The 16166-nt window shown below is 40.9% G+C and overlaps 1 protein-coding gene across 2 annotated transcripts; it reads left to right on the forward strand.

Annotated features, from left to right (window-relative positions):
- Positions 1 to 6016: 6016 nt before the first annotated feature.
- On the forward strand, positions 6017 to 15532 carry Slc35g1 (solute carrier family 35 member G1). 2 transcript variants are annotated; one of them, XM_026397390.2, is made up of 3 exons: positions 6017 to 6283; positions 10215 to 10395; positions 12274 to 15532. In XM_026397390.2, the coding sequence occupies exons 1-3, from the start codon at positions 6091 to 6093 to the stop codon at positions 13010 to 13012; spliced, it is 1113 nt and encodes a 370-aa protein (XP_026253175.2). In that variant the 5' UTR covers positions 6017 to 6090; the 3' UTR covers positions 13013 to 15532. The 2 variants fall into 2 exon arrangements, with proteins under 2 accessions (XP_026253175.2, XP_026253176.2); XM_026397391.2 differs by having other exon boundaries at positions 10287 to 10395.
- Positions 15533 to 16166: the final 634 nt, after the last annotated feature.

Raw genomic sequence — 16166 nt, forward strand, 5'->3', positions numbered from 1 at the left:
TTTTTACAAAAATAATTATGAACATGACACTATATGTAGAAGCATCAAAGAATAATTTCTGTATGAGAACTATGAGTTGGCATTAAGCACGTAGTTGAAACTACACTTATGAACCAATAAGGAGAGTGGGAGAAGTCAGAGATTTCAGAAGGCATGGGAGACGGCTGATTGGTAAGGCTAATGATTTGCTGGTAACTGAACATCTGCAGGAATCGTGGCTTCTGTTAACATCATTTTAAAAGCTGATTTTCTGCTTTTTTTTCATAGCATTTTACTCCAAGAAGGTTCAGATTTTAGAGGCACAGGACACCATAAGTCTGGTGCAAAGCATACAGCATCACTGTCGCACAGAAAGTTGTCACAGAATGTTAATGTTGACAGTGCATAGATTTCAGGGTTCAAGCCAAAATATCAGGTGAAAGAAACTATGTTCTAAAAAGGCGCTCTCAGAAACCAGCAATCAGACGCTTTGGATGAACAGTTACCTAGGCTACCCACTTAGGTGACTGACAGTCCTGGGTGCTAATCCTACCTCTTCCCTTCCCTATCAATGTGACTTTGGGCAAGTTGCTTAACATCTCTGAGCTTCACTTTCCTATCTGTAAAATGGGGACAATAAAATTCACACATTTGTTTTGTTTGTTTTTGCTATCCCATGATGTTTTGTTTTGCTTTCCTTTGATTTATTTCTTCTACATTTTTTATTGTGCATTACAGTTGTACATAATGATGAGATTTGTTGTTACATATTCATGCATGCACACAATATAATGCATACTATTTTGTTAAAGAGTACTTGCCATCTAGTGCTCTGTATGTATTGTCCCATTTCATCTTGGCAGCAGCTAGATACTACTAGATACTACTGCTCAGTAAAAGGGAGGCCATCTCTTTTCTGAAGTCACATAGTTGACGAGTGGAGCACCCAAGATGGGAACCCAGAGCAGTTGACTCCAGAGTCCTGCTTTTAACAATTATGCTCAACTGCCTGATAAAGTTCACAGGAGGATTAAAAGAATCAACATACTTAATAGTGCGTGGCATATTTTGAGTGTTTCATAAATGGTAGTTATTAAAACAAGAGCTGAGTGGAATCCAAGTCTCAAATCACAACAAATCCGAGGTTACAGTGGATTATGTAGGATCATCTAGGGCCAAGTCAAAAGCTCAGGCATGCTCCCTCTCAGAGAATCTGTAAACAAAAAGTTCTCAGAGGAGGACAGAGGTTCCCTGGGGTGTCAGAAATCATTTATGTATACAGGAGTTACCTTTTGCAGTGTGGGAACAGACCAAAGGGTAAGAAAACAAGGAAGAACTGGAGAAAGTCCCAGGTACAGGGAAAGGGAGCTGCCAAGGCCTGCAGGGTGCACCTCCAGCCCTCAATGATTGCTGGGGATGCAGCCCTGTGACTCAGCAAATGGAGGCTGGGAGAGAGAGGGGAATCATCCAGAGCATTGCATCAGCCCAGACCCAGCATGCAGACTCCCAGGCCAATCCTTCAAACTGGGAGAGGACAAAAAGCCTAGAGCTAAGACAGACCCACACCCTCTGGAACAGCAATTTTGCTAGATAATGCCAGCATTTTTTTTTTTCATCCTCCAGCATACCTCTCCCCTTCCCTGAGGTCGGGAACCTTGCCTCTTTTGCTTCTCACTCTCTGCCTGCCAGGAATTGTAAATGGTTCAATGTAAGCATTCAAACATTAGTCAGATGTGTTACATGAAATGGTATGAAGATAAAGATAAACATATCAGGGACCAGAAAGGAAAATTAGCATACATTTTTAAGTTGGAACACAGGACTTTAAAGAAACTTTAAAATCTGATAAGGACTTTAAATTCTGACCCCAGAGTTCCAAGTTGACATTTTTTAGCAACTGGGGATACTTGGGTAGGAAAGTTTCAAGAGCCTGGAAGACACTATACCATGCTGCCTCTCCTCTCCTATTATTTTTACTTTTTCTCTTCTATTTTCTTTTGCACTGAGGATTGAACCTGGATGTGCTCTACCAATGAGCTATATCCCCAGTCCTTTTTATTTTCTTAATTTTGAGTCAGGATCTGGATAAATTGCTGAGGCTGGCCTCAAACTTGCTGGGATTACAGGTGTGCACCACCGTGCCCGGCTTCCAGTTGTTTCTTTCTTTCATGCTCATTTTCATTTCTCTATAATTGTGAGCCAGAGCTTAAGGAAGGGCAAGACTGGTGCTGAAGAAAATACCTTGCATGCCTTGGTGTGAGTGCAGGCCTAGGTTAACTTCAACTCTGGATGCACATTGCTGGTTTATTATCTGTCGATGACACTCTCAGAAGGGTTTCCCCTGGCAATCTTTTTAACCTTTAAAAAAATTTTTTTAATAACATGTACATAACACAAAATTTATCCTTTAAACAACTTTAAGTACACAGTTCAGAGGCATTAGTGCATTCACATGGTGACATACCATCACCACTGTCCATCCACAGAACTCTTTCACCATTCCCAAACTGAATTCCACATCCATTAAACACTAACTCCCTATTCTTTGTGTTTCCATGGATTTGACTACACTAGGCTCCTCTAATAAGTAGAGGATATTAATCCTTTATGTTTGGTTTATTTCATTTGCATAATATCCTTAAGGTTCATCCATATTGTAGCATGTATCAGCATTCCCTCCCTTTCCTGAATATTTTCCATTATATGGCATACACCGTATACACTATGAGTACCGGGCATTCCAAAAACCTGTTCAAGTTCATGCTTTCAATTCTTCTAGGTCTACACCTAAAGTGGAATTGCTACATCGTATGGTGATTCTATGTATAATGTTTTGAGGAGTTACTCTTGGCTTTTTTTTTTTTCTTGTTATATTTCCAGAGTCAGTTCATATCATCTCTCTGAACAGTTTATTTTGCCTCTCTCTCTCTGGTATACTAGGCTACATTTATCCATTTAGACCTCTCTTTTGCATGTTCCCTCTTTCATTTAACAAGGTTTTTTAGAAGTATGATCTTGTGTTTCACAGTACTGATTTTCCCCCCAAACATAAACATCAGGCTGCACTGTTTGGAACAAATTTCTATGTCCCAAGTACATTAATTGAAAGGATAAGAATCTATGATCTTTTTTGAAAAATAAGAAAACAGTCTTTCAAATCAGTACCCAGGTACCAGTCTGGTAGGCATCCAGTGACATACTAGAAAAAAAGACAGTTTCTGATATACAAATGTCTCGCATGGGAACACCCTTGACATGCAAACAGTACTGGAAGTCAGGAGGCTCACTCTGTCAGTACATGAAGGTCTCCATCTGCTGCCATGGGAACGGCAAGGACAATGGACTCCCAGGTGCTAACAGGGACAAGTAGAACCCATCTCTCCTCCGCTTTCGTCTTGCTTCTTGACATCAGAAGTGCCACCCCCACCATGCTTACTGGCATCATGGTGGGAGCTCCTGTCCTCACTGGAAGATGGGATCCCTTTAGTTGCAGAAGAGTTTCAGTTGGAACATCTCATGTAACACTCTTTCTCATCCAGTCAATGAATCCTGTCCGTTCCATCTCCATGCCACCTCAAAGTCAAGCCTTCTTCCCTGTCTCCTCTACCTGGGTCAGAATGTAACATCTGACTGTTACAATTGGCTGAGAGCTGGTCTCCCCCATCCTTCACAATAAGGGTGAGTGAAATCCATCCTCACCAACTCTGTGTCACTGTCACCAAAGCCCTGATATAACAAAGCTCAAGGAAGAACTTCTGCATGCCTCCTAGGAGAAGCTGCAGCAGGCCCATGACTTTTGATTCTGATGTGGTTCATATTTTTCTTATCAGTTGTCTTTGTTTCTGCATGGCTCTTGATTAGCTAAGATGGGAGAATGAATATGACTGATACTATTCATTTCTCAAGGTCAGCAATGAAAGGGGAGAAAGTTAAAGGAAAGAAACTGTAACACTGAAATTATGCCTCCAAATTTTAGTCACAATGGTACTTTCCTTCTTTTTTTATTCTTCTCCTTTTTTAAGGATGACATTGAAAATGAAGAGGTCAGGACACTTTCTCAATTCATCACACTTTTTTCTTTTTCTTTCTTTTTTTTTGGAGGGGGGGCAGGTTGTTGGGGATGGCACCCAGGGCCTTACACATTAGGCACTTCCTTTCTTCCTCTTCACACTCCCTAGCCACCATCTTCATCATTTGAAGAGGGAGATTCTTCAGACTCTCCTCACATCTACATCCTAGAATGCAACTGTGAAACTGCACCGGACTTTCCTGATATTTGGAGAAACTTTTTGGTTGTTCCTTCATATTCATGATCTACCACCCTAACCCTCCCTCCCTGCAACAACAACAAAAGCTGTTGCATATATTTTTTAAATTTTTTAAGATGTAGATGGACACAATATCTTTATTTATTTTTATTTCTATGTGGTGCTGAGGATCCAACCCAGTGCCTCACACGTGCAAGCAGGCTGTCTACCACTGAGCTATAGCCCCAGCCCAGTTGCATATATTTTTGATCAGCCTTAACTTCTTTTTCCAGACATGGCAATGATATATATTAATCTAGCTAGAATTCAGGTGGCCATTTGTCCCAGTTTGCCTAGGACAGTCCCAGTTTATGCCTATTGTCCTCATAAGTTTTAAAAGAGCTCACCCTTTTAATCTTAAAAAAAGAAGTTCCAGTTTGAAGGACAAACTGTATGTTCACCCTAGGTAAAAATACATCTTGATATTCCAGTAAAATGTTTTCCAGGGGCTGTTAATGACATTTTATTTGCAGAGCAACTCTGTAAAGTAGGAAGAGAAATATTTCATCTCTATTTGATAAAGGATATTAATCAAGGCTTCAAGGGGTACAGTTGTGACTGTCTGAGGTCACACACTCAAGCCAGAATGTAGGATTCCTAGAGTCTAGTACTGTTTCCATTTGTGGGGATGTCTGAAAAAAGGCAAACCTCACTCTCTTGTTTGGTAGACTGGACCTAGAATGGCTTACACACCTTCATCTTTGCCCAGAGAATGTCCTGTCACATTTAGAGCAAGCAAAGGAATGAAAAAACATAAAGAGACCAGCTGCAGCAGTGCATGCCTGTAATCCTAGAGGCTCAGGAGGCTGAGGCAGGAAAATCACAAGTTCCATGCCAGCCTCAGCAATATAAAGAGACTCTAAGCAACTTAGTGAGACCCTGTCTTAAAATTAAAAAAATAAAAAGGGCTGAGGATGTAGCTCAGTGGTAAAGCGTCTTTGTGTTCAATCCCCAGTACCACCCCTGCAACCCAACACACACGCACGCGCGCGCGCGCGCGCGCGCGCGCACACACAGAGAGAGAGAGAGAGAGAGAGAGAGAGAGAGAGAGAGAGAGAGAGAGACACCAGCATAAAGGGACTTTAGTGAATCCTGAGGTCAAATGACATGTATCTTTGATTTTACTAGATAATTTGTATCTTACATTTGACTCAATCAGGATGCCTTAGTTAACAAAACAAAACAAAACAAAACAGATTAATAATGTGTTGTGTCCTAACTATTGCAAAAAGCACCTAAATGAGTTCTGCTTCGCCTTATATATTTTTCCCAATGATTACACATTACTTCCCAAACCAGTAAAATAGCAATGAGACAACAGAGAAACAGACAACAAGCCCCTGGTGGGTTAAAGACAGGCACAGTGCTCTGCAGTCTCCAGGGTATCCCAAAGGTGCGGAACGCGGTGCCACACCAATACATAAATACTCAATGTCTGAACCTCAAGAGAAGGTCACAGGGACCCGCGGCGCCAGGGCTGGAAACCCAGCGTCCCTCCCTGTCTGTGCAAAGACAGAGAGAGGACCAGTGTGCCCTGGGAAGGATGGTCCCAAGCCGCTGGCCCGTCTAGCCTGACCGCAGCCCCACCAGGGAGGCGGCGGATCTGCCCCTGGGCAAGAAGCTCCGGGAGAAGCACTCGAGAGGGCGGCGGAGGACAGAAGCGCCGTCCCAAGGGAGCAGGGGAGTGGGGAGGGCGCGCGCGCATGCGCACGAGCGCCACCGCCGGCCGGAAGAACAGGGCAGCCGAGCGGCTGCTGTCGGCGCCAGACGGCGCGCCGGCCGCCGGGAGAGCGTGGGCCACGAGATGGGGCCCCAAGAGAGCGCCCAGGAGCGCGCCGGGGAGCCTGCCGAGCTCCCGGAGTCTGGGCTGCAGCTGACCGACCACGCGCCTTCGAACGCCAGCGAGGAGCCTGCGGACGCCGAGGCAGCCGGGGCGCCCGGAGGCGGCAGATGCTGGCTCTGCAGATCCTCGCCGTGCTGCTCTCGCGCGGAGCCCGGTGAGTGCGCGTGCGGCCCGGGCGCGGGTCTCACCTGGGGGCCGGGCGGGGGCCGGCGGGCTGGGGCTGGGGTCTCCGCAGACAGGGTACAGTGACCACCGCGCCTCCCTCAGCATTCCGCCCAGCGCCCGGGAAGACCGTCGAGCTGTCACCTGGGGGGCTGCAAAGCACAAGCCCCTCCGTGCCCCCGCCGGCGCCAAGACTGGAGAAAGTTTCTGATTGTGTTCGCAACCCTTTGCGGATTCTAAGGCTCCTCCTGTAATTAGTGTTGCTGGCAGGACCTTGGAGTCAGATTGCTGTTTGTTGTGCCCTCCCCGAGGAAGTTGAAGGTGGGAGGTTAGCGAGAGAGGCCAAGGCCAAGGCCGAGGTTAGAAGAAAGCTGACCCTCAAAAACTTATCTCGGTCCTAAACCCGACTCCTCGAAGAGGAAGTTGAAAAGCATGTCTGCTCCAAAAATGTGTTTGTCCCAGAATCTTAGACTCTTGGAAAGGCAAAGTTGAGTAGGACCATTGGTGCTTAACCTTTGGAGAATAGGAGGACTTTTTAGCAACTTATGCAAAACTCCCTGTCAAGGAAAGTCCTCAAAGACAGGAAACCCCTTCCGCACCCCAACCCCCTCTACCCTGTGACAACCCTTGGTCTCTGACAAAGAAAGAAAGTGAGTTCCATGAAATTGAGGGTTTGGGGAGGGTTTTGTTTGTTTTGTTTTTGTTTTTCTTCCAAGGTCTGTCTGTGTGAAACACTGCAGGTCTGAGCAGCACCAGTTTTAGGATCCCAGCTTGCCAAAGGCCCTTTCCACTGGCACAGCTTCCTAGAAGGAAACATAGTGAGGTCTCCTTTTAAGACCAAGTTATAATGTTTGCATCACCAGATCTCCTGGATCTCCTCCCTTAAACGTGACCTTGGATTTCTATGTCTCTTAATTTTACCTCCTTTATCTTAATTTTGCCTCAATTTTACCTCCTCACTGTATGCACTTTGCCCAATTTAGAGAGACAAGCCCTGAAAGATAATTCTTGCTCCATTTCTTCCTTAAGTGCTCATAGAAACTTGTCTGATTTTTGGTCATTTATACAAGCACTGGTACCTCTAGAGCCAGGTTACCTCAAATTGGTCAGTGTGCAGCTCTTGAAGAGATCAGTTTCTCACCTTATCAGCCAGTGGCTAAATGCCATAAATCCTAAGTCAATCCTTGCAAAGTCATGAACATTTCCTCTTTATGAATCAACAAGGAATACTTAGCACATGGCAAAATGACAAACCTGTGTTGAGCACACCTAAGAATCTTGTGGTGTCTTTTAACTTCAAAGAAAATTCCTAACAATAAGACTTAGTAATAGTCATTGTAAGGCAATCAGATAACAATCTGAAAAGAAGATTGCCGGAAAAAGTACTTTAAACCACTAAACTGTTGTCATGGAACTTTTTGACAGTCTCCTTTTTAGACTCTATCTAAGTAGTTATCTTAACAATGTTGGTGTTCAAGTTCAGGTTAGAATTCTTACCCATTTTTCTTACATTCTTGCATGACCCTAGCAGACAGTATACAGCTGTCCTGAGAGATCTTTTTGCTTTCTTCAGGAATAATGTAGATCTTAGGCTGAAGCAGGGAGAAGTTAGCTTAGTACTGGGCCTTGTGTCTTCCTGGAAGGAGTGAGTTCTGTTGACCAGTAGTGGTCCTCAAATAATGGAGCTTTTACAGCCCCAGAGATTCTGTTTCAGTGGGTCTGGGGTGGGGCTTGGGAATTGAGTTTTTTAAAGTTACTCAGGGGATTCTAAATCCCAACCAGATTTGTGATCATCAGTTTAAAGCAGAGGCTCAAAGAGCTGAGCAAATTTTCAGTTTCCTTTGGGAAATTACACTTACTTAATTTGAATTATTTAGGGTTGCCACTATTGGATATGTTCCATGTGCTCATGGAAATACATTACATGAGCACACACCTCTCTGGGTTATCCCACCCTGTTGCTCATCTCCATTGACAGAATTAAAATTATTATTCAGTAAAAGACTGAGGTTTGCCTGAGTATACCCGTTTCTCACCCTCATCCCTCACCTTCATTAACAAATAATCAGATTCAGCTAGGCCTTCTAACATCTGTCCTGTCCAATCGGGAAACATGAGCCTTAAGTATTTATAGGTTTAAAGAAAAAGGGTGTGTATGTGTTTTAAAGGGAAAGAACATTAGAGCCAAGGGTGTAAAATTACCTTTTAGAACAGTTAAATATCATGTTAAACTGAAATTTTCCTGGAGAAAAATTGACAAGTTTAGGTTGGAGGACATCCTTGAATTATAGAGCAGGGAGATGTTTTCTGTCCTTGACCTTCTCATTCTGTTCTGAGGGTACAGTTTCTATGTATTATGGGCTGGGTTGCTTTTAAGAAAAACTGTTTTATTTGGATCTGAATTCTGAAATTTCAGAAGTTAAACTCCAAGGCTGACCACAGGCAAGGCATGCTTTTTGTGGTACTTAACTTGGAAGTCCTCTAAAACTTCCTTCTCATGGCCTGAGTGGGCATATGCAGTTCACTTCTGCACTATTTGAACATGTAGGGATAGAACAGAACATAGAAGGTTCTGGCACCTCTAAGGGTTGATGGTTGCTAGCTTCAAAGCAGTCTCTCCAGATGTGCAGAAGAGGAAGAGTGTCGGTCTCTGATGAGAAGGGTATCTTTGACTACAAAGGTCGGGCTGTACAGTGACCCTGGAAGGACTGCAACATCACACTTTGGTCTTGATTTTTAGTCACTTGTGGGCAAAGGTATCTAACTGACATGAGGATGTTGAGAAGGACATTTAAAAAAAAAACATTGTTATGCAATAGGGTTCTATAGCTGAGTAACACATTGTACCTTCATAGATTGAAATGATAATCCTAGCTTTCCAGCAAATTCTGCATGTTCACATACTCATCATGTTCAGTGTGCTCTTAACTGACAACAGTCAGTTGTATTTCCTTCTTGTCCTCAGTGTGTGGTCTTTTAGGGAGTGTTCTGCTTGCCCTGCTCTGTTTGCTTTCATTGACCAAGGAGTGACAGTGAAAGCAGGTTCTACTCCTGTGATAGGAAACTAAGACAGGAAGGGGCTAAACACAGATTGTCATTAGCAGATTGAACACTGGATGCTCTGGAGAAAGCACAAGTTTCCTGGTTCAGATGAAGCCAAGAAATAAGGATTAGATGAAGTGAGTCTCTGCAAAACTCCTGGGAGTCAGAGGGCACTGGGGACCCTGCAGCCCCTGCCCTCAACTGGAAAGATGAGTTGTGAACCATGTTACATATGTGATTTACAGTTCAGGATTCCACAACAGAGAACCTTCCCATGTTATGTTGTTGCCAGTCACGTTAGACTCTTAAGTCTTTTGTGAAGTTCCCTCAGATTCTTTGATTTCACCAAATATTTATTCAGGGTCTTCCATCTGCCAGGCAGGGACAGGATAGCTGAGCTCCTAGCCCTGGAGGAGCTCACAGGCTCACCAAATCAACAAATGATCAGATAACCCTGTTATTAACTGTTTTCCAGAAAAGAACACTTTCTTCAAAAAGCCAGGTTCACTAGTAAGAGGGGAAGTATTTTTCACTTCCATCTTGACAAGTGTTTCTTGAAGATTTCTCTCGCTGCCTTGGCAAGCTTTTTGCTTCGTGACTTGTAAGAGAGGGTGATTCTTCAGTAAGCCAAAGGAAATCCATTTTATAGGGTGAAACAGTATTTTTTAAATGGTTTAAATTGTTGCCCTTATCTAGGGGTTCTTCATAATTGATGGGGGAAATGGTACAGGTCCAAAAAATGGATATGCTTAGAAGGAAGTATTTGTAGTCTGTTAGCCATTGACACAGTTCCATTTTTCTCAATTTTTAAGTGCAAATGATTAAAAAAAAAAAAAAGTACACTTGGAAGCAAGGACTAACCAGAATTTAATCTTTTTCAGAAGCCAAGAAGAAAGCACCCTGTCCTGGACTTGGCTTGTTTTACACATTATTGTCTGCCTTCCTTTTCTCAGTGGCCTCTTTATTTGTTAAAAAAGTACAAGACGTCCATGCTGTAGAAATTAGTGCATTTCGGTGTGTGCTCCAAATGCTAGTTATTATCCCTTGCTTAATATACAGAAAGTAAGTATTTCTTAAAGCTGCAAAGTAGAAGCTATTAATAAATGTGTGTCAATCTTTTGACCTGCCTTATTTTCTCTACAGTATCTGCTTTATCATAGATTTACCAGTTTCTATACCCCTTAGCTCTGATAAGTGAAAAGGCACATGAATCTATCCACACAAGATGCTGTTGTAAGCGCTTACCACATGTCCACAAAAGGAGGAGAGTCATTCACCACCACCACCCCGCTTTGAAAATAAAGCTTTCCCTATATAATTCCCCTCACCTTGTACCACCTTCCCTTCTTCCCTTTGGCATCACTAGTATTTGGAAGGAAAAAAGTAAAGGTAAGGAAGTAGTGGTGTCTCCTAGAGTCAGAGGTTTCTTTAAATGAAACAGGCTGCTCTCTTACCAGGGTAGGCACAAGGCCATAGTAGTTTAAGACTTAGGTCTTCCCCAGAAAGCGATAAGGATAAGGATAACCTTGAACAAGGTCTTTCTGGCAACTTTCGTATTCAGCTTCCTCCTTTGGAATGATACTCTGTGTTCTGCCCTGCAAGGTGGTTGCAAGAGTCAAGTAAGATTTATTCTAGGTCAGAGTGCTTTGTGTATGTAGAACATAACAGTATATGAACACTATATTTATTGTCCCCTCACTGTTCCCCCCACATCCCTCCATCCCTGCCAATACCTCTTTGGCTTCCCTGTGGAATCCCCCACTCTCCCCAGGGTTAGATCATGCCCTCTCAGGTTGTTATAACCTACACACACCCCAGTGTACTTTGAACCCTGGGAGAGAGGCCAGTGGGTCCCTATTAGCTGGCTGCCTGGCTCTCCCTGTCTATGGGCAGAGATGCTTAAACCCCAAATTAAAATCTTTACCCGTTTGCCACCTAAGTCTCCTTGTGTCTCCTAACATGATACCAATTCACTTAGAAGAGTTTCACTCCATGTCTTGAGTGAGGAATTGTCACAAAAAGTGAAAATCTACTAAGATAAATGTTATCGGGATTTCCAGTGTGAATATGTGCAACTCTTGATAACTTAAGAAAATAAATGATGATAAGATAAGAAATTTGTACTAGTGGCAACAGAACTCTGAGCCTAACATAACCACCTTCTCCATTTTGGGATGAAAATATTGTCACAAGAGTTTTCTTAAAATCTTTGGCCCTAATCTGTTTTGACACATTTTATGTTTCACTATCACAGAAGACTAACTCCTGGCTTTTCAAAAAATGGGCTGAGGGTGGCCACTCTTTGATTTCTAACTCTGAATATCCAGAGCTGTCCGGATATTATCCAAATACTACACATGCTTTTGTAATGTATTTTAACTCTTTTGTCATGAGGATAACAAAAAGTTGTTTCACATTCAGTGGCTAAAGTAAATTTTCACTTTCCTTCAACTTTTATAGAAAAACTCATGAGATTGAGAATGCACATTCGCTAGGATCAAATTTCCTTTTACAGTGCTAATAAAATTTGAAATTATATTTATTATAAAAATGACACATTTTCATCATAAAAAATTTGGAGAAAATAAGGAAAATTATGAGTCTACCTGCTAAGGTATAACTGTTAACATCCAACCTATTTTCCTTTTTATCTTTTTTGCAAACATAAAAATTATAGATGTATGTATAATATCTATATTTACTGATTTATATTGTTTATGAGATTCTTGTATGCTATTTTTGCTTGTACTGTGAACACTTTTAATGTCATTAGCTATACTTAGAAAACATTTTTTAAAGGTATATAATATTCAGTGGCAGATATTATGATTAATTTATTATTCCCTTTTGATATTTAGTACTTTTGAAATGTTTACACATTTTGCTTGAAAAACAAATACCAAGTTCACTTAATATGCATTTCTTCATTTGAATTTACAGAACTGGGTTTATAGGTCCAAAAGGTCAACGAATTTTCCTCATTCTCAGAGGAGTCCTTGGTTCTACCGCCATGATCCTTATATACTATGCTTTCCAGACAACGTCCCTCGCAGATGCCACAGTTATCACGTTTAGCTGCCCAGTGTTTACATCTCTATTTGCTTGGATATTTCTCAAGGAAAAGTATAGCCTTTGGGATGCTTTCTTCACCTTGTTCACAATCACTGGAGTGATCCTTATCGTGAGACCACCATTTTTGTTTGGTTCCGACACTTCGGGGATGGAAGAAAGCTATTCAGTCCACCTTAAGGGAATGATTGCGGCAATCGGACATGCCGTGTTTGCTGCGTTGACTCTAGTTATCCTAAGAAAAATGGGAAAATCTGTGGACTACTTTCTGAGCATTTGGTATTATGTCGTACTTGGCCTCACTGAAAGCATCATCGTCCTCTTTGTAATAGGAGAATGGAGTCTGCCTTACTGTGGCTTGGACAGGCTATTTCTTATACTCATTGGGTTCTTTGGTTTGGGGGGTCAGGTATTTATCACAAAAGCACTTCAAATAGAAAATGCAGGACCCGTATCACTAATGAAGACAATGGATGTGGTCTTTGCTTTTATCTTTCAGATTATTTTCTTTAATGACATACCAAGCTGGTGGACAGTGGGTGGTGCTTTCTGTGTAGTAGCCAGTAGTGCTGGAGCAGCCATTCGTAGATGGTTCCAGAGTTCCAAATGAAGCATCATTGCTGAAATTGATATTTTTTTCAAGTACACCATCAACCATTTCAAATACACACACACACGGAAATTTGCAATTATTGATTGATTATATTTAATAAATTTCATAAATAAAGTACCATTTTTGGATATGGTATGTCTTTAATTAAGAATAGCTAGCCTGGGTAGTCTAGCAAAATTTTTTGGTAGTTTTCTGTTTTGTTTTTGCTGTTGTTGAGGTGGCCTTGATGAGAAGAGAGCTCATTATTTGAAGAAAAACTGCAAAAAATTTTATGACTCTTAATAATATATAATTTTTAAACATATTTTTGGTACTGATGGGATTTGAGTGGGGAAATTTTAGAAATTATTTTAGCTGTGTAGAGCCTAAGAAACTTATTGATAATGCTGCTATCATTAGTATTATGTTAACAATTCATTTGCAACATAATTCCATTTAGGATGCCAAAGCTGAAGTTTGGTATAGGTGCCTACTTATTGGTATTAATAGTCAAATGAATTGGCCTTATTTTTGAGGATTTTATAAATGATTACCAATCATACTTTTAACTCATTTGTGCCTTTTCATTTTGATGGTGGAGTTTTTATATGTAACCTCTAAAAAGTCTTTAAATGACCAGATTTGGTCAGTAATTTTCTGTTTCAGTGGCATTAGCAACTGTAGATATCATTTTATAATTCTGTCCTCTTTTTTGTTTTTTGACATTGCATTATTTTTTTTTGACACTGCACTATTTCCAGTCTTTAAATCACAAGAGCAAAATCTTGGCATGATCAGTGTGCACACTTCTATCCTGAAGTGTTTTCTTCTCACTTGAGATGTGATTTTTCTATAAATTCTCCTTGAATTTATAGTGTGATGCCAAATAAAATTTTCTCAGGATCTTATTAGGTTGAAACTTATAATATTGCCAAGATTTTACCATTTAAATTACAACACTCAGTTTCATTAGGTTTATCCTAATAGGTATCTCCCTTACCTACTGAATCACTGTCTTAGGACTATAGACTTTAAGTAACTTTTGAAAATCCAGTTCTACTATTAAACTTAGTCTTTTTTCCTTTATGAGATTATATGTAATAATGCTTATGCTATATATTAAATGTAATGACCTGTGAACCCCACAGTTCATTGACTTTTATAGTTTCTTACATAGAAAAAAAAATCACTGGTAACTTCTAGTGTTTCAGCATGATGTTAACTATCAAGCTGCACCACGATACATCATGAATTCAAAGAATACATTTTTTTATCTGGAGCATCTTCCAGCCAATATTCTCCAGTTGAAGAAAGAATTGGGCATCTAGGAAAGCATGGCAGGTTAGTCCCAATATAGGAAATACATGCACATGAACCTTTAGTGTCCTCCAATGCTTACTGTGTCAGATACATCATCTATCATTATCTTAAGCTGTTGAGTAGAAAGGCTAAAGGTTTTTTCCCACCCTCTCATTACAATTCTTCCAAAGAAAGGAATTTTGACTTCTGGGATTTATGCTTTGGTGAGAAAAGACCTTTTCCAGTAATTCTAAAAGGGAACTTTAGGCTTTTGGATATCTGGTTAACTAATGCTTTTCACCTGACAAATGCTAAATGAAGTCTCTCTTTAGGTGAGTCAGCTCAATCAACTTTTACCTAACATGCAATATTGGAATTAAGACTTGTGAAAGTATCATTTTAAAAGTACCATGGATAATTAAAGAATCTGAGCATTTTTGAGCTCAAAAGTATCTTAGAAATCATCATGTAGGAGCCATGCTCCATAGATTAGAGATGACAGAGAGGAGATCTGCCCAAGATGGGTTTCCATGGCCTCCCCCTACATTAGTTTCATGAAAAAAAAAAATAGGGAAAATGAACCACACCTGGAGCTACCTAAGATGGATTAATTCCATTTTCTACCTTGCACAATAAAAGAATCTATAGGATCTTGAAAGTTAAATCCCTTTGGACCTATATTCTAGAGACATGTTTTATTTCAACAGTGTGGCTTTAGTACTTGAATGACACCATATATGACTAAAGTTAAATAAAACATTTCTTCTCCCAACTTTTACAGGGTATGATTCTTAAATACTTCTAATGTCCAAGGTGTATACAAGGCTATGTGTTGTAACAATTATAGGTGTGTAATTTTTGCAAAGATTGTAGTTTCTATATCTCTAAAAGGAAAATATTTTTCATAACTTGTTTTTATAAATAATAAAATCATATGAAAGCAATAAAATCATATGAAAGAAAGCTATATGTTGATTTTCATGATTATAGAAAATTTTGTATGTAAAATAACATTTCTCATTTTCATCATATGCTTCAAAAGTCCTTCTCTGTAGAAGATTGACCTTTAGCTATATAGCTGGCATGTAATCTCAAATTTCAAGTTGTTTATCTGTCCGTCTTCCACTGTCACTTCAACTCTGACATCTCTAAAATAAAGGCACCAATTTTCTGTTCTAATAAGCCCTTTATTTTTCTAGACCCTCAGAGGTTGTAGCAGTTTTAAACTCTGTACTTTTTGTTCTCATGGCTGATCTGTTACTAAATCCTGGGATATCTTATTTTTGTCTTGTGAATTCATTGTTTCCTTATTATTTCCTTGGCCATTTCCATCATCGTCTAAGACTTACCCCAGCCCTGATTTGTCACAACAGTGCCCTAATTGGGTTGCCTGCTTTCAACTCTTCCACTCTGATCCTGTGTCCAGGCTAGATTAATCTCCCCAAGCCCCACTTTGATTGTTACTCTGGTTCTCATGAAACCACAGTGGTGCCTTCTGCCCACCCTCACATCCAAGTGATTCATCTGGCCCTGCTCCCACTTCTCCACCCTGATTTCCCTCCTCCCAACACAAACTTGATACTTGTGCCAGTCTTCCCACCAACTCTCACATCTGTCAGTAGCATCCTCCCTCTGTGGTTCCCCTGCTTTCCTCCCCTTCTGTTATTTGCCTTGTGAAGTCTGTCAGCCTCTGGCAGTGGCTCTGCCAGAGCTTTGTTTGTTCCACTGTCTCCAGCTTCTCACCCACATAATCCACCTTGGAGCAGTGGTCAAAGCACCGGATTAGGAGTAAAGCCTTGAGTGTGATTTTGTCTTTTTCCAATCATCAGGCACTCACTTAATGTACCTGGGCCTGTTTTCCTCATTTGTTACA

This window comes from Urocitellus parryii, chromosome 5 (genome assembly GCF_045843805.1).
Source record: "Urocitellus parryii isolate mUroPar1 chromosome 5, mUroPar1.hap1, whole genome shotgun sequence".
Taxonomy (NCBI): Eukaryota; Metazoa; Chordata; class Mammalia; order Rodentia; family Sciuridae; genus Urocitellus; species Urocitellus parryii.